General features: G+C 39.4%; 1 protein-coding gene across 1 annotated transcript in view; it reads left to right on the forward strand.

Moving 5' to 3' along the window:
• The window catches only part of LRIG2 (leucine rich repeats and immunoglobulin like domains 2), a 43,002-nt gene that overhangs the window by 8,896 nt on the left and 15,496 nt on the right, over window positions 1-18,610 (forward strand). The window contains exons 2-12 of the mRNA XM_026661004.2: window positions 6,903-6,974; window positions 7,534-7,608; window positions 8,269-8,403; window positions 9,159-9,302; window positions 9,437-9,580; window positions 10,922-11,065; window positions 11,311-11,454; window positions 14,600-14,680; window positions 15,394-15,465; window positions 15,615-15,683; window positions 17,335-17,498. Coding sequence (XP_026516789.1) covers window positions 6,903-6,974; window positions 7,534-7,608; window positions 8,269-8,403; window positions 9,159-9,302; window positions 9,437-9,580; window positions 10,922-11,065; window positions 11,311-11,454; window positions 14,600-14,680; window positions 15,394-15,465; window positions 15,615-15,683; window positions 17,335-17,498 — 1,244 coding nt within the window. The remainder of the gene's footprint in view (window positions 1-6,902; window positions 6,975-7,533; window positions 7,609-8,268; window positions 8,404-9,158; window positions 9,303-9,436; window positions 9,581-10,921; window positions 11,066-11,310; window positions 11,455-14,599; window positions 14,681-15,393; window positions 15,466-15,614; window positions 15,684-17,334; window positions 17,499-18,610) is intronic.

Here is an 18,610-nt window from a genome sequence, read left to right on the forward strand (position 1 = left end):
GCAGGTAAACAAACCGGCCCGGCCCGCCGGGGCTTTCCCTACACCAGTGGCGTCCCAAGTTTGGGAAACATTGCTCTAAGGCACCAAATGCAAAAGTTCTTGAAAAAGCAGGTAGTCTTACTTCAGTATCTTGTCAGTGAAAACCCATTTTGCAATTTGGATCTACTTCTTAATAAAACATCTTGCTTTAGAACTTTAAATTTATATCGTCACAATAATCTTAATGAGACCAGTCAAAGCCTTTGGCATAATATCATTTGGTAGACAATCAGACATTAGAATTTGACTGGTTAAACTGTGGGCTTTGTTGAGGGTCAGATTATATTAATAATCAAGGTGATAAACTGTTTGCTGTTATGTTGTAATTAATCTCCTCTGCCCATCATATTGCAAGTTTATTGTCCCGCTGCGAGGTCCAACGTATTCCTGCAGTAAATCTCTTCTGAATTATTTGCTGGAAAATAGTTATTCTAAACATTTGAATATGTCATTTCCTTACATTTTTATAACTTTATGAGCGTAAACTTTCCTGCTTTGGCACTCCAGGATTCATTTAATTAGTTTCATCATGTATAAAAAGAGGGAGTTTAATGAAGTGAAGAATGGTTCAAGTTAGTATCATTGATAGCATAACAGCAGGTGAGAAGTCTCTGTTAGCAGATTTAGTCACTGATGAACTACACAAATCTATAGAAAGGCTAGAGCTTTCCAGCCTTGCCAAGCAGGGTAAATCCATAGTGATACTTTCCTAGATGCTTTTTCTCAACGCCTGGTTATTTCATGAACTGTTCTAGCTTGCTTGCAAGTTGTGGCTATTAATTAACCAGGCCATTTTGCAGTGCCCATGTTCATTTTGAACTGACTTACTCCAAATGATTAATCCAGTGCATCCTGGCATTGAAAGCCCAGGAAGTGCCTTGGACACTTGGGTCACAAGATTGACACACTGGATTATACCTGGCTAGGTTTTTTGTTCCATCTCAAGAGGATTTTTACTCCTTTCACATCTCCTGAAAATAAGGGACTTTGTTAATGGCTCCTGATGGGAAAGAAATAAAAGATCTGCTGTAGACTGGCATATTTGACCAAAGCTGGGAGAATTCAATGGTCAAATGGCAAAGGTAGAAAATAAGTGAAATAGTCTATGTTAAAAGAACAAGGATGCTGAATCTGCAGCCAGGAGCCTAATGGAAATGCAAGCTGGTTTCTGTGAGACCAGAAATTTACTTTTTACTTTCCTTATCCATTAGTCTTTGGTAACTATAGGTTATGCTCCTTACAGCACAGGTTTCCACAAGTGCAGAATAAAGATCTGTATTTTTAGAATGCGGTGGGCTTAGGGCAACAGAATCCTAATTTTTCATTTCTTAAAAGTCACTAGGAATTCGTCAACTTCCTTTAAACTATGGCTTTCCTAGAATTTCTCACGGTATTAGGTATAAGATGAGTACAGAAACTGTGTTGTGGGTTTGGGTGGGTGGTTTTTTTTGGGGGGGGGGGGAAGAGATCTTAATTAGCTGCAGCACAGTATTAACAACAGGAGTACTTGTGGCACCTTAGAGACTATAACAAATTTATTTGAGCATAAGCTTTCGTGTAGTGTCATGTAGTGATCTAACAGAGTAGCTTCAGAGTAGCTTTTTACTGAAATTAGCATACATTCCCATGGTAGCATATGAATCCCCAGAGAACAAAAAAAAATACAAGGTCCAGAGCTTGCTATATTCAGTTCTATGTCAGTGTCAAGAAAGCACTGCTAGTCTGAGGAACCAGTAAGACTTGAAATAAACCATCAGGACAAGTGTATTCAAACTGCTTCATAAAGTAGCCCTCTTTCTAATACAGAGACTATCTTGTGGTAATCTCCCTCTTCCCATCCCATTTATGACTGAAAAACTTCTCTAGAGCAACTGCAACAATTGCTGACATGGAAAGGTGATTTTAGAAAGTTATTTATTACTAATATTAGTTACAGCATGGAAATGAGGGTGTAGCGCCATGTGAGCAGGCAGCTCTCTACACACCAGTAGTCTAACGAGTAAATCTTAAACTCTGGTATAGAATAATAGAAAACTGTGCAGCTCATAATTCGCTTCCAAGGTGTAAGACCTTTTTCACATCATTCTGATGATCATTTGTGCTAGTCACTATCTCACGCTGTTAGCACTACGAACCAGTGCTGTAGTTATGTCCCCTCTGAAAGTGTAGAGGCACAGATTTCAAATGACATTGAACGTAATCTCTGACTTGAGAAACTAGTGGCAATGACTGCTAAAATATGCCTGAAATTAAGGGGCAAGACTTGTTCAGTCTCCCATGACCTAGTCAATTCCTGGTTCCTTGTCTTTGATGGCCACTCAACTGGTGGCTTTTGTGTGTGAACTCTGCTTGTCTGTGGAAGCAGACTGAAGCCACCAGACCTCTTTCAGACACAACACCTTTTATGACAGGTTTCAGAGTAGCAGCACCTTTTATAAACACCTTTTATAAAGCTCTAGGGTGACCTCAGGCCTGTGCTGGAATTGAGCAACAGGATCTAACTCACTATCAGTCGCTCAAACCATCCAATTTCCAGACTATCCTTAGTTTCTTGACTTGGTTTGAAAAGTAGGATTTCATCCTGTGAGTACAAGGTTAATGAGTGGATAAACCTATGGGACTGAATTTGTCTGCTTTCTGCTATTCGTCCATGGTATGTGTAATTGACTTACTCTTGCCATGATCAAAATGTTTGTAATTCCTCTGCTGTGTTGTTTTTAACACTGTTTTGGTGAGCATACCTGTTAGTGCCAGAGAGAGTTGCACTCAGTACAAATAATCAGATGGAAGAAAAGGCAGTTCATCTTGTTCTTAATATTTTGCTGCTTCGCTCTTACTATTGACCAGCAGCATGTGGTGCAGAAACGCCATGTGAAAACAAGAGTTCTTACAGGAGCCACTTGCATCTCAGTTAGTATTCAGGTAATACTACAAAATGCTGGATACAGATGTGCTGTCTATAATTCTCTTACAAATGAAGAGTGAAATCCTGGCCCCATGGAAGTTGACAGGGAATCTTGCTACTGGTTTCCACGTGGACAGGATTTCACCTGTATTTCATCTTGCTTGACTCTGCAGAAGGAGAAAAATGTCACTTGTATTGTTCATCTATTTCTGAGGGTATCTCTGAATTTTATTTGAAGCACCAAATTCTCATTCACAAACCTGTTTGGATTTCTGCATGCCTTATCTAAATTATTTACATCCCAGTGGTACTAAAGAGCAACATTAACAGCATGTCTGACTGCATGTACCAAGAATTTTTATAATTCATCATTTTTTTTACACTTATGTCACTATAGATTTAGCATGAGTGGGAGTTGAGTTCATAACACTAAAAGCCATTTTTTCTTCACAAAGACATGTTTTCGTTATTCACTCTATAAATACTCAAATAGCATCGGGGTTTCTAGGGGTTGGAGTGGTGAAAGAAATTAAGATTCCTTAGTAACTGAGTGTCTAGGTTGCAACAATCTAGTGTTGTAAGGGACTAAATTCATCAGGGATATTGATTACGTTCTAGGAGCTCTTGAAGGGGAAGACAGCTATGGCAGGTCAGGTATATTTAGAAGCTTAAATAAGGGGTCCATGAGTGCTGAGATCTGTGTGGTGAGTTCAGGCACATGGAACTCATGGCCACAAGATGATGCGGCCAAGAATTTAGGAGGATTAAAACAAATTTGGCATGCAACATCCACAGCTACACTAGATAGGATTAAAAACATTGTAAGAGATGTACACCCTCACGGGTCAGGTTACAGCCACTATGCACCCGGATTTGGGATGTAACGTCCCATGTGGGTCAGTTACTCATAATTCTCATTTATGGTGTTCCTTGAAATTTCTTTTGAAGCAGCTGGGACTGGCCACTGTCAGAAAAGATTGTCTAGCTGAGTATCCTATCTCTAGTCCTCTGGCACATTTGCCTTCCAGAGTTAGCAAACAATTGGGGAAGTTTTTAGTCCACAGGCTATGTGGCGTTGATGGTCAGAGCACAAACAGCCAGTAAACATCAGTTTTGAGAGCGAGGCTGTCCTTTTAGAATGAGAAGTAAATTATTCTGTTACTGTTGTGGCCCCTCCTGATTCATGTTATGGCATTTTCATTCTCCGTTCATGAGAAAATTGAAGTGAGCTAATGGTGAAGGTCACCATGTGATTGATCAATCTGCAAAAATATAATCAGTTTTTCCGTGTGTGGCAACTGGGAACTTATTTGCACTTGTTTTAGCTTGAGTGTAGGAAGTTCTGACAAGCTTGCATGCAAGAAAAATCCATTTGCTTGAGTGCACTTATCAATCTTTCTGACTTCCCCCACACTTGCTAATATTTCTATATAATGTGATATGTGCTTGTTTTACTGTTAAGTGTTTAGTGACATTGTGTGCACCATGCCCTGCCCTCCCCATCCTCTAGCAGGTACCCATATGATTTGAGGCCAGCTGTTGTCTTTGGATGCAGCAGTCTCAAACATTCGAAACAAGCTGTATAATTTCAGATAATGCCCTTTTTGTCTTCAACTAAATTCTGAGTTGAGAGAGAACCAAGTTTTCAAGAAAGTACATGCATCTCTGGTTAGACTGTGTCCCATTCAATGTTGAAGCATAAACAATGTTCCCAGATTCTGGCATAAAATTAAGCTCAGAAGTTTTTTGGAGGACTCCAGTAAGGATTTTTAAGATCCCATTCAGTGTTTATCCCAAATCCCCATCTCTCTCTTTATTGATGGAAATAAGGTCAGTGTCTGCCACAACAATCTTCTGTGGTGTAGGGAAAAGTTAACAAATAAGGTTTCAGATGTGAGCTCACTCAAACTGGAAAGTTGCTAAAATGCCAAAGGACTGTGAAATCATGGAATTCACTTTAAATGGTTGAAATCATTTTAGATTCAAATTTGGTATTTTATAAAGAGACTCATCCTTTCTCTTTAAACAAAAACAAAACCCACTCTTAGCTACTAATGTGCAAGCCTAATTTAAGCATGGCATGTGTGATTGCACTTTAAGATTCTATTTAGAAATAGCCATTAGAACACCATTTATAAACGAAGCAGTTGCTTGTTCCATGGGTCAAATTGCTTATAGCCATATGCACCACCTCTTGCTGATGTGCTTATAACTCATACAGCCTATATCTGTAACATATTTGTAGCCTCTATTAATCACGTAACCTTTTATAAACAATGTATAAAGTGTGACTGTGTGTGTTATATCTGAGTGGAGCGCCCCTCTATCAAAAGGAGAGCTACTATTGCTGATACCACCTTAATTTAACTGTATCATGCCTAAAGCTATAATGAAAGTATCTAATACTTCACTGATAAGCAGGTGTGACTCCAGCTAGGTGAGACAGAACTTTCTATTTTAATAAAGACATTGTTGAAACATGTAGGCATATGTCGTTGGTGTGCTTGCTAGGGTGAGATAAACCGTTACCATTTCTGTTATCTGTACTAGCTGAGTATCCTATCTCTAGTCCTCTGGCACATTTGCCTTCCAGAGTTAGCAAACAACTGTACTCTTTCACAAAGTTGCTGTTGTTGCCAGCCCTGTTCTAATATACCATGTTTGGGCTGTCAGCACAAGCCACCTGGGTTTCATCTTTGCCCTGGATAGAAGCCAAAATGCATTAACAAGGTGGATTTAAAAAAAAAATTTTTAATACAACCTTATTATGGAACGACGGTTCTCTCTCTCTCTCTCCATAGTTAAGGCTAAAACCACATTTCTGTTGTCAGCCTGATTTTGGTAACCATTGTAAGTCCCTGCTCCAAAGAGCTGACAGTCTTACTATATGCTTGTCCAGTGTCCCGCACGATGGGGCTGCAATGTCTGCTTGGGTTTGTAGGCCCCATTGTATAACAATTGACATGTTAGGTCTGAGGCAAAAGCAGAGCATTTTACAAAATGTGAAGTGAATTGGGATAAGACTTAATTTTTCCTGTTTCTCTATCTACCAAACTCTTACATTCCCTTCCTACTGTTCCATTTGTCCTCCCTTTTTCTCATTAGTGTCCTCCATAAACAAAAACAAACTGGAGCTAAAACAGTGCTTCTGAATGTGCCCTCATTCCTTTTTTCCTACCTCTTGTTTGTCTCTTGCTTATGTGCTCTTTGTGCAGGAATTGTTCTTTAAAATAACTCACTTTAACTGCTAAGATATATGTATCTGTCAAGGGTTTTACCCTTGGGAAGGGTGAGAAAACAGGGTCACTACTGCAAAAACCTTCCCAGAGGCATTGCTGGAATCTTAAAAGGGTATTGTCAGCACATCTTTTGAAGGTGTGGGGAGTCTTTCCTAGTGAGCTTTGGAAAACTGCCATTAAACTTCCAGAAAGTGCTCGTGGCGAATATTTCATATGATCTCTTTATCTGTCAACCCATATTTATTTTAAAAAACAGAGTTAGTCCATTAATGGCATAAAGAACTAGATTTTTCCAAGTAATAAATATAGTAAGCTAGAGGGAACCTTTCTTATTGTTTGGTGTAATAATATAATACCCTGTTTCCCCGAAAATAAGACAGTGTCTTGTATTAATTTTTGCTCCCAAAGATGCACTAGGTCTTATTTTCAGGGGAGGTCTTATTTTTCCTGGAGCTTCGGGGCCTTATATTCCGGGGTGGCCTTATTATTGGGGAGGTCTTATTTTCGGGGGGATGCCTTATATTACAGCGAGAGGCAAAACTGGAAGTGGGTCTTATTTTCGGGGGATGTCTTACTTTCGGGGAAACACGGTATGTTCCAAAAAATATGAAAATGGATTTGAACTGCTTCTGAATTTTAGATGAAACAACTTGTAATGTACAGCACACAACTACTTGGGTCCAGACTATAGAATAATCTCTTTTCTCTTTATTCTCCAGGGATTTAAGTCATAATCACTTACTGTCCTCTAACTGGAGCATTGGTTTGTCTATTCACACACTGCAAGAAGTGTAAGTTAATCTAAGTTATCATTGTTTAAAATAAACATTTTGTTGCAGAGTTCTTACATGTTCATATTTAGGATTCTAACTTGTCAATTTCTAAGCTCGGATTCCTAAGGCACATCAGGATGGTCTGAATTACTAAAAAATATCTGAAGCAAGGTAGCAGAAATTGACAGCCCTATTTTAGTAGCGCAGTACGTGTAAGGCAGAGAGATATGTTCCACCCTCAGAACCACATTTCATCAGGAAGCGTAGAAATCTAGTACTCATTCCATTATTTTAAAATAGAAACAGGGCATCACTTCATTTTGAATGTAGCTAATTTTTAGATGCCATTAAATTAAATTAACTACCTAAAGCGGTTCTGTTTTTTGGATTGTTGAATCTTCCAAACTTTTGTTTCTAAACTAGCTCTTAAGGGGTCTATCAGCACTGTCTACTGCAAAATGTCATTCATGTAGCTAAAGTGTTCACAATGCTATATCAAGAGAAATCTTTCAGTTGTTCAGCTGTCTAGAACGGCTTTTCCCTTTTTGAAGTGTCAGTAAAGAAATCTCTTTTTCAGGAAGATGAATTACAATGAGCTAAGTGAAATTCCCTACTTTGGAGAACCAACTTCTAATATTACTATTCTGTCATTGTAAGTAAATATTTAAAGAGTTGAAAAAATTGTTTTCTCTTATAAGCAAGTGAAAAAGTTTGTCTCAAAGGAATTGAAAGCAGCTAATTTTTTAAAAGCTAAACTTGTTTAAATATCTTTTTGTTTAAAATGCTTCAAGGCAGATGTACAGCACTTTTTTTTTTTTTAAAGCACACATCCCCACAAAAAACATTAGTAACACAATTGACCAAAAGTTAACTCTAAATCACCTGCAAATGCAAGCTACTGGGAGTGCGGGGTAGGGGTGGGGGGAAGAGAGTGGGGGATTTCTGTCATGCACTCTGATAAACAAACCTGAGGCGCTTTGAAGCGGGGCGGGGGTGGGGGTGTCTGTCCCAGACTCAAGGACTCCCACAGGAAACAGCTTATCTCCAGCCCCCCAGGGGCTAAAATCTGACAGTTAAAAAAACCACCTTTACTGTCGGGATGGTTGTGGGGAGGGGACTTCCAACATTGCCAGGACCTGAAATAAGGTTTTATGGATCTTAATCAACACCCGGAACGGTACGTTAGATTTTTTTCTAAACTCAGACATGGGTTATTAATCCTAATCCTTGGACCCCTAGTTAGTTATGGTGCTCATCCCTAGTGGTGGTCGGGTGATTGTCCTCACGTTGCTGCTGTTTCTTTTGTTTGTAGAGTACACAATACAATTCCAGAGATAAATGCTGAGCAGCTCCAACTTTACCTTTCGTTGGAGAACCTAGACCTTAGCTCTAACCTCATATCAGAAATTAAAGCTTCTTCATTCCCACGAATGCAGTTGAAGTACCTGTAAGTATAATGAGGTAACTGATCTGTAGTGTGCTGAAAGTATATAGTTACATTGTAGTACAACCTAACATCACCTTTTTCCCCACGGTAAAAAAAGGATATGAGAACTAGTGACTAGTGGGAGTCAGAAGGAGTCTTTTTTTCCCCACCCAGGCTGAATTGTTGACTAGCCATGTGCTGCTTATGTAGGCAATGTTATAAACGTGTTTGTACTTTACATACCAATAGGAATAATGATCCCTTGCCTCAAAGAGCCTTACAGTCAAAGGTCCCATCTATAGTAGGATACTGACCTATTGCATAGAGCAATGTGTCCCTCTGAACAGTACACCTGCTAATGTAGATGGGACAAAATAACTTAAAACATAATGGTACCAAGTCATAATCATGCTTTCTCAGGCTGTGTTGAAAAGGGTTTTGTCCCATCTACACTAGCAATGACTTTCTTAAACTAACATGCCTGAGTCTGACAGCCAGCATTGGGTAACTTCCTAGTGTACCCTGGTTTTTGCTGACCGTGGCCAGGTCACTTGATTGTCCTTGTCTTAGTCATGCCTGCTCTTGCCTGTTGTCCTTTTTTGGATTAAATAGGTTAACCCATGATACCAGAACTTGAATTCTTGAAACTGGGGACTTGATGAGACCAAATAACTTTACAAGAAATTAGTTGTAATACAAATATTAGTTTGATGTTCTTATGCAATTTTAAAGTAGAATTTTCTATGTTGAGAAAATCTTTTCTCCTCCTTTCTTAGGAATCTGAGTAACAACAGAATAACTACCCTAGAAGCAGGCTGCCTTGATAACTTATCCAGTTCTCTAGTGGTGGTGAAACTAAACAGAAACCGAATTAGTATGATTCCACCAAAGATCTTCAAATTGCCTCACGTGCAATTCCTGTAAGTGATGTCCCTTAAACTCAATGAACAATGTTTAAAATTGTATCATTTGCTTGAGAATGTATTCTTGGTAGATGCGAGTCTTTCTTAGTGAAAGATATCTAAACACTTATGGCTAACTTATTTTATTTAAGGGAACTTAAAAGGAACCGGATTAAAATAGTGGAAAGTCTTACATTCCAGGGACTGGAATCCTTAAAATCATTAAAAATGCAGCGCAATGGGATTAGCAAACTAATGGATGGCGCATTCTTTGGATTGGATAATATGGAAGAACTGTAAGTATGGCTGCTCATAGCATTTTGTTAGGTATCCTCTTCAGGCACCAACGGGGAAAGTGGGTCCTCACTGTGTCTCTCATGATGCCAGGCTTCACTGGAATAGTTGATGCGTAGTACAGGAAATGTGTTTACATTTCTACTCTTCCCTGTGGAAGCTTACGGCTTCACATCTTTCATGGTAACTCCAAAGAGGATGTAAAGATATTACTGGTTTCAGAGTAGCAGCTGTGTTAGTCTGTATCCGCAAAAAGAACAGGAGTACTTGTGGCACCTTAGAGACTAACAAATTTATTACTGTCTCTCTCCCTTCTGCCAGCTTAGCTCCATTCACCAAGGTGATTCAGAAAGTGTCACCCTCTCGCTACTCCATTGATAGAATCTGTTGCCAGTATTCTTAAGATTTCTCCAGTCTTCTCACTGTAATGCACAGCTATTGAGTAAACTGTATCCATATATGGTAGCTGCATATCAATCCCTACAGCCTCAACCCTGTTACTGTGGCCCCAGCTATTGGTGCTGTCCCAAAGCTAGAATTAGGTATGCATTTTGCCTTCCCAACCTATCCCTGAACCACTCGTCTCCAAAGAATATAGAAATGAAACAATCACTTCTGATTATCTGATGGCATTACAAATAGGACTGCCTTCCAACTAAGGTATGATTGATAGTAAAGCTTGGTGTCCCCATAAGTTCAATGTCCATTGGGAAGTCTCCCAGAAACTTTCCAAGGGAATCTCAAGTTCAGACTCTCACTCAGTTTTACTACTCTTGCCATCATATGAAGAACTAAGAAATGAAATTGTGCAAACTACTTCATTAAAAAAAATGTTACGGGGGTGAGGGGTTGGGGATGGGAAGGGGAAGCGACCTGGAGTCTTCTAATACCCAGGTACAAGTGAGAATGCTAATAATCCTGGACTTGCTTTATGTTAGTGGTTAACTATAAGGTCTTGACTTTTAGGGGTATGAGTGTTTGACACAGAGGGATCTCATATGTATCACCCAAGCAGTGCTACCAAGAGATTTTAATAGAGTTGATTTAAAACAAGAGGCCATATCTTCTACTGGATAGAACAGAGAATTTTGAGTTAAGAATAGAAGCCAGGAGTCTGACTGTGCCACTCGTTCACTGTGACCTTGGGCAGTCATTTACCCTTTTTGTGGGCATCCATTTACTCCTCTGGCCTCTATAACCAGGGTATAATCTTGTCTATCCCACAGGAGTGCTATAAGGCTTAATGTTAGCAAATCACTAAGATCAGCTGATGAGAAGTGCTATAAAAATGTGTTACTCATTGAATGTCTACTTGGAAAACATTTTCTTCTCTAATTCTTTAGAGAACTGGAACATAATAACCTGACAGAAATAAACAAGGGCTGGTTGTATGGCTTACGAACGTTGCAACAACTCTACGTTAGCCAAAATGCCATTAACAGGATCAGTCCAGATGCATGGGAATTCTGCCAAAGACTTTCTGAACTGTAAGTGCTGGGCTGCATTTCAGTGGGGACTTCATGATGTTACCAAGAACAGATTGGCTAGAACAGCCATAGAAAATGCTGCATCTCTTTTTGCTAGGCCTTTGTCAAAACATTCTAATAGAATGTTTAAGTGAAAATAAATCTGAACAGGGAGTCTTGATTTCTGATGACCTCATTGTCTGATATTCTTGCCTTCAGTTAGTCTCTTGTCTCTTCCCCTTACTGTGTACACTTAATGTTTCTAGAGACTTGTCGTACAACCAGCTGACCCGCCTGGATCAGTCTGCCTTTGTGGGACTTGGCTTATTGGAGAAATTAAATCTGGGTGACAACAGAATCATTCACATTGCCGATGGTGTCTTTAAAGGGCTGTCAAATCTTCAAACTCTGTAAGTGCAGAAAGGTTCCAATTTAAAAATTCCTGTTTACTTCTGCTAGCTTCCTTAGTTGTAAAGCAAAGGCTGTGACTGCTACTGACCATGCGAGCCTGTAAAGCCTTCAATAGGAGCCTTAGTCCCTGCTGTGCTGCCATCTTGCCTTTGAAGGGATGGGGGGATTGAGAGGGCTGTCGGTAGGAGTAATTGCTGCCCAGAGTCTTAAGCTTTTAAAAAAAAAAACCCCACTAACTTTAGTGCTGGCGGCAGGCAGGAGCTTGATAGCCCTGGAGAATATCCTGTTAACCAAGAGCAAGAGTCAGCGCACACCATCCTACCAGGGTACTTGAAAACCTGCTCTGGAGGAGCTACCTCTCTGCAGGGGCCATTGGAGGTGGTCTAATCATCCTTTCCATTCAGTAAGCCAACACAAGTATCAGCTGTGAGGATGCCTTGTCAACGTGGGCCCAAATGTTGCTTTTAACTCAGTTTACAGTGACTGGGTACCATGGGAATAAACATGTAAACCAACATAAATAGTGAATCCATGTTAGGCCTAAAAATTACTGTTTAAGCCTTCCCCCTTTTCTGCCCTCCACACATGCTCACTTCACAATGCGTATATCACATAACAGTGCAGAAAGATTTGCCACCTCTATTCTAAGGTGTAACTGTGCACATATTTTTATAGCTTCATTAATACATGTAACTGTGACTGGATTTATCTAGCAATAAGGATTCAATCCTGGTTCTTGCTAAAAACATCCTCAGAGCTGAAGGCTTCTAATGGTTCTACACAAAGCTAGCTGGAAAAGAGTGCAAGTTTATAACCCTTCTGTCAGTTCATTAAGAAAGTGCCTATTTAGGCAAAATCACTGGACACTTATGTAAGCAGTCATATTCCGTTAACCTTAATGCAGCCTTTTAATGAAACAATTAAAACTAATCTCTTAGATTTAGAGTAGCATGAAAAAGAACAAGAGCAGATTAATTAGTAGGTTTTGTTGGGCTCTTAAGGGGCGTCAAACAGCTAACAGGCAGGCCGTTTGGTTCAGGGTCGCCGAATGTTCGCAGACAAGGGAGCAATGGTGATTAACAAGGCTCTGAGCATTCATGCCTCACCGCGCATGAGGAGCAAATTCTGTCAGCTCACACAATGAAGTTCTATTTCCCCCTCTCCCTTCCCTCTTGGTGCTTTACCAACAAAAACAAAACACCAAATTGGTCCAAATAGCACAGGTATATGCTCACCAAGACACACAATTTAATAGTTAATTTCCATTGTTAGTCCTCCATCTGCCCAGTGTGTGTGTTAAGATTGCCTTAAGTATTATTCTTTGTGCCCTATGCTCTTAAAGGCTTCTTCTTTTAAAGATAGTAAACTTGTAGGGTAACCACACAGAAACTGCAGATAAGATATGGGTTATATATTCTGTGGATTAAGAATATGTGCAAAATAGAAATCAGATATCTAAAAACAGAACAGAAGTTCAAAAGTCTTAAATCTTATCACCTTGTTTACTTTATAATACTATGTCTGACTGGGCATTAACCCCCATCCAAAGCTGTAAACTCGGCTGACCTAGAGAGTATTCTAGAAGTAGATATTCCTACTACTGTGTTGTGCTACATTTATTCCCATGTAACCACAGCGTCACTGACTTGGAACAACTTTCTGATTAGAACCTCACTTTAGGGATGTGTATGTTGCCTACCCCCTAAACAAGTCTTCAAAGGGAAACACTCTAATTTAGCATCAAAATTACTTTGGATCTAGATTATGCAGTCTTTGCTCCCAGTGATGCGCACTGCTACCCATTGTAGTTGGTGGGTCTGTTGTGTGCACCAGCACTCGCCAGCGTGAGTAAAGTTGCACATTCTAGCTCTTCGTTAGTAATGGTGGAATTCTGGGCATCCTGAATTAAAGTTAAGTGGATTAAAAGGCAAGTTAATAAATGGTTCCTACCTGTGGAACGTGTTTCTGCAGGTGCTGAACCAATTACTTCAGTATTACAAAACGAATAAGAATGGCTACTGCCACGGGCAAAATACTGGACTAGGTAGATTTTTGGTCTGTTTCAGTATATTAATGTCTATAAAGTAAAACTTCCATTCTAAGCAATGCTAACAATGGTTCTGTTTCACCATAAATATAGCAAAGGAAATAATTTTTGTATATTAAATTAGGCCCATTCACTATTATTGTCCTTAATTTTATTTAGCGCTCTTATGGCAGTTGATTTGTTGCACATGAGCGCTATCGTACTGATAAATGCCTATATTTTAATGAAACATCAATTGTTCTGCATTAATATTTCTCCTCACAACTCACTGGTATATCTGCAAATACCTCTATATGCTAAGATATGAAAAGGCAGATAAGAAGGGTCCCTCCCTAAAGGAAAAATCCTAGGTAAATCTGACTTTTAGTTTAAAAGGAACTTTACTGAATCTATTATTCCCCCCCCTCTTTCCCCCCCCCCCCTCAGTGAATCATTTAATAATCCCTCCTAAACCAGGGAGTGCTGTATTGGTTTTAGCATAGAACAGCAGACTAAGTTGTCAGGGCAGAAGTGCCGTGCAGGGGTCAAGCAGAAATCCCATTAGCTGGTAACAAGATTTGTGAGCAGAACACCCGCGCTGTATTGCAAATCTCCTACTTCATGCTTGGCAGCCCTACGCTACAACCTGTATGTAATCTTTTAATATGCTAACGTTATCACAAGCCTGTCACTTGAAGATTAACACTATGAACTTATTGCTTAATTCACTTACACAAACCAACTCATTTCAGGAGCCCCTCCCAGTCTCTTGTAAATAGTCCTGTCACATGGTGATCACTAGCCAGACTATTGGTCTTTACCAAATATCCAGTCAAGAGACTGTACCTCAGAGCTTCTTGGTTTTCTTTGTGATTCAGCCAGTGATGCTGTGACTTTAGGCAATTCACTTACCCACCTTGCACCGTTAGTTTCCCCATCTGTATAATGGGGTGTTTATCGTCCTGCAGGGATGTTGAGGCTCAGTGTTTGTAAAGTACTATGCAGTAGCACAGTACTACTTATACACAAAGAAATTCTGTATCCCCAGTCATTAGTAACTAGCAATGATGAATATAATTTTTCCCAGGCATGTAAATGAGGCATTTCTACTCTTGTAGAGATTTGCGGAACAACGAGATCTCTTGGGCCATAGAAGATTCGAATGAAGCCTTTGCAGGTCTCAGCAGACTCAACAAATTGTATGTATTACAAGCCCCGGAAATGACCTCTTTCCAAGGCATTGGAATAGAAATGAAGCCAGAAATATTTTTAATAGTGCATAGTTTGAACACAAATATGATTAAGTCTGAGCAAAGCCTTTTCTGTTAAGAGCATTTGTATTCAGTATGGTCCCTGTACTAAGTAACTTAGACTAAGGCTAGGAAATTGAACTCTTGCTTGACAATAGTGTTCAGGAGTGGGTGTCTCTGTTGTTGTATTGAAAATGATGGAAGTATTTGTAGGATAAAATCGCTTCCACTATCATTTCAGAAAACATGATTTGAGACCTGAAGTCTGTTATGCATTCTAAAATTACTGTCTGGGCTATACCTGAGGAAAGTTTTAAGTGCCAGTAGATTTTCAGGTAAAAGCTTTGCTGAAAATCATTGTTGGCGATTCGACTTCCTAACCGTCAGAGCTAATGAAATTTACTTTCATCCTTTGAAAGGGCTACTAGTTAGTGACTTTATTTTAAAATCCTTTTGGAAAAGCAGTTACCATGTTCTTGGGTGGGAGTGTCACTGGTATGCATGCAAAACTCCTTCATACTAATGGGAAACTTGCATACAGGTAAGGAGAGACCTAGCAGCCCTTGTTCACATTGGCCGACACTACGCCACATTATATTGTATTAAAATATTTTGTCTGTTAAAGTCTTCTTTGTTGGGGGTTGGGGGGGGTTGTCTTTCAGAATCTTGCAAGGAAACCAGATCAAATCAATTACAAAGAAAGCATTCTCTGGTCTTGAAGCACTTGAACATCTGTAAGTACTTTGTCTTGTAGTTCTTGTAGCTTTTTCTGTCTATCAATCTCAGACATGTCTCTTCTTCAAACATGCAAATGTCACAACTGTTCAGCGTTAGAATATGAAATGACATTTTCCCACTGTGACTCTTCTTGCTTAATTTACAGAGATTTGAACAACAATGCAATAATGTCTATCCAAGAAAATGCTTTTGCTCGGACTCACTTTAGTGAATTGTAAGTATATTTATTTATTACAAGTTAGACCATATTGTGTCCCTTATAGACCTTCCTACAGTTTTGCTTAAATATGTTCCACTTCCATTACAAAATATCAGTAAAACAAAGTAGGCATCAGTGGTGGTAATTCCTATGTAAAAATTAAATTTTTAACAATGGCTATAGGGTTTAGCTAATGCCTGCTAGAATTTATATCTTCTCTTCCTGAACATAATTACTGTAAACTATAATACTTCCTTGCAGTGTTTTTCCAACTCCTTTGCTCTTTCATCTTGAGAGCAGTTCATGAGAACTCTTGCTTCGGGGTGTGGGTGTTTAAAGCAGTGCTCTGATTAATAAAAAGCTGGGGTTAGCTTTTGTTATCCCCACAATGGAAGGAGCCAAGACTTTCTGGGTGTCTATAATTGGCTTTGTCACTTGGTGTTGGGAAATTCTTATCTGCATTTTTCTGTTCGACAATCCCTTGTGATGGCACGGAACCAGGTTGCAAATTAGGACTGTACTCCACCAGGCTTGGTGGAATCAAATTTCTCTGCTGTAAAATATATACTAAAAATGTAAAGTGAAGAATGTTCTAAAAACATTTTAGAATGGGGGGGGCGGATTTAAAAAAAGGTTTTAATATTTGTGCATGTCTGCTTTGAAATAGAACACAGAGGAAGTCTTTATAATCTTTAATGGTCCAACATGCAGACTGATGCTGTTATGGTCATTAATGTGGCTCTTAGCAGTACCCCACTCCTTATTACAAAATTAAATGCTTCATGTGGCCCCTCTGAGACTAAATTAAAGCTGTTGACTTGTCTGCTCAAAAATCTAGCCTGGTTTTCAGACAATTAAGAGACAAAAGCCTCAGATGATATTCCCCATATAAAAAATTCAAAGCATCTTGGAACTTGGCCAGTAAACAGGAGAAATGGCCAAATGGAAACTTTTCCGAGGGCTTGACTAGCCTCATGTTTTGAACCCCCTTTAGGGGGAAAAGGCCTTGTATAAACTTCAGCAATACAGAGATTTTACTAGCTCGGCAGATACACTTGCCGAAGCCACATGTGATCTTCAAACATGTAGAATGTTATATAATGTTGAGAGACCCACACACCCAGTGATATTCTATGGGAGTATAATTCATAACTCTGTAGAAGATGAAGTCTGAATATCATGTAATCTGTCTTTAAAAAATTATCCATTTAGTTAATCCTGGCCAGATGGGCTATTACTTAGTTTCACATTAACTTCACTGAGAGAAGGAAGGTAGTGAGACATGCTTTCTACGTTAGGCGCTCATGTGAGACTTTATTCACTGTCTTGTATGTTTTTAAAGTGGGGGTTGTCATTCATGGACAAAAGTGGATATTGCTGAAAGGAATCCCTTATTCTTTGGTACATGCCCTTCCTGGTTCTAACTAAACCCCAGATTCACTCTCCAGAAGGGGTGAATAATTTTTTCAGTCTAGTAAAGACTTCCTGATATGGCATTTACTGACAGCAGCCGGTAGGTATCCTAAGATCCAGATACCGTGGTGGTGGGCGCTTTGTATGTATGTGCCAATGGTGTTCGGCTGCTTTATGTCACCACAATATCCGAGATGAGAAATGAGTAAATAAAATAAATGACTTTTTTTCCTTTTTAACCTTGTTTCTGCAGGATGTTGAACACCAGCAGCCTACTCTGTGACTGCCAGTTGAAATGGCTGCTTCAGTGGCTCATTGACAACCATTTACAACAGGCTGTAAATGTTAGCTGTGCTCACCCCGAATGGCTAGTGGGACAAAGCATTCTCCATGTGAATCCTGAAGACTTTGTCTGTGGTTTGTATTCTTAATGACTTTGACTTAGGGGTATGGTAGTGCCTAAGTAGAAATGCACACTTCTTGGAAACCAGACATTCATGTTGAATTGAAGGAGATTATTGGGCTAATTAATGGAGATAAAGAATTAATTTGCGTGTGCATGCATCACTGGGCCTACCATTGCTTTTTGGTTTGGCTCTTTCCATGGCTATATATTTTTCCCAAGTTCCCTGGTTTCTATTGCACTGAGGTACTGTATAGTCTACTATAAGAGATTCTTCATCAATGATTTAGATAATGGCATAGAGAGTACACTTATAAAGTTTGTGAACAATACCAAGATGAGAGGAGTTAGGATTATAATTCAAAATGATCTGGACAAACTGGAGAAATGGTCTGAAGTAAATGGGATGAAATTCAATAAGGACAAATGCAAAGTACTTCCCTTAGGAAGTACCAATCAGTTGCACACATACAAAATGGGAAATGACTGCCTAGGAAGGAGTACTGTGGAAAGGAATGTGGGGGTCATGGTGGACCACGAGCTAAATATGAGTTAACAGTATAAGATTGTTGCAAAAAAAAAAAAAAAAAAAAAAGCAAACATCATTCTGGGATGTATTAGCAGGAGTATTGTAAGCAAGACACAAGAAGTAATTCTTCCGCTCTACTCCGCGATGATTAGGCCTCAACTGGAGTATTGTGTCCAGTTCTGGGCGCCACATTTGAGGACAGATTAGAGAAAGTCTAGGGAAGAGCAACAACAACGATTAAAGGTTTAGAAAACATGTCCTAAGAGGGAAGATTGAAAAAATTGGGTTTGTTTAGTCTGGAGAAGAGAAGGCTGAGAGAGGGGACATAAGTTTTCAAGTATATAAAAGGTTGTTATAAGGAGGAGGGAGAAAAATTGTTCTTAACCTCTGAAGATAGGACAAGAAGCAATGGGCTTAAATTGCAGCAAGGGAGGTTTAGGTTGGATATTAGGAAAAACTTCTGAATTGTCAGGGTTGTGGAATCTCCATCATTGGAGATTTTTAAGAGCAGGTTGAACAAACACCTGTCAGGGATGGTCTAGATAATACCTAGCCCTGCCTTGAGTGCAGGGGACTGGACTAGATGACCTCTCGAGG

Source organism: Terrapene carolina, unplaced genomic scaffold, assembly GCF_002925995.2.
Source record: "Terrapene carolina triunguis isolate 2854851 unplaced genomic scaffold, T_m_triunguis-2.0 Scaffold926, whole genome shotgun sequence".
Taxonomy (NCBI): domain Eukaryota; kingdom Metazoa; phylum Chordata; order Testudines; family Emydidae; genus Terrapene; species Terrapene triunguis.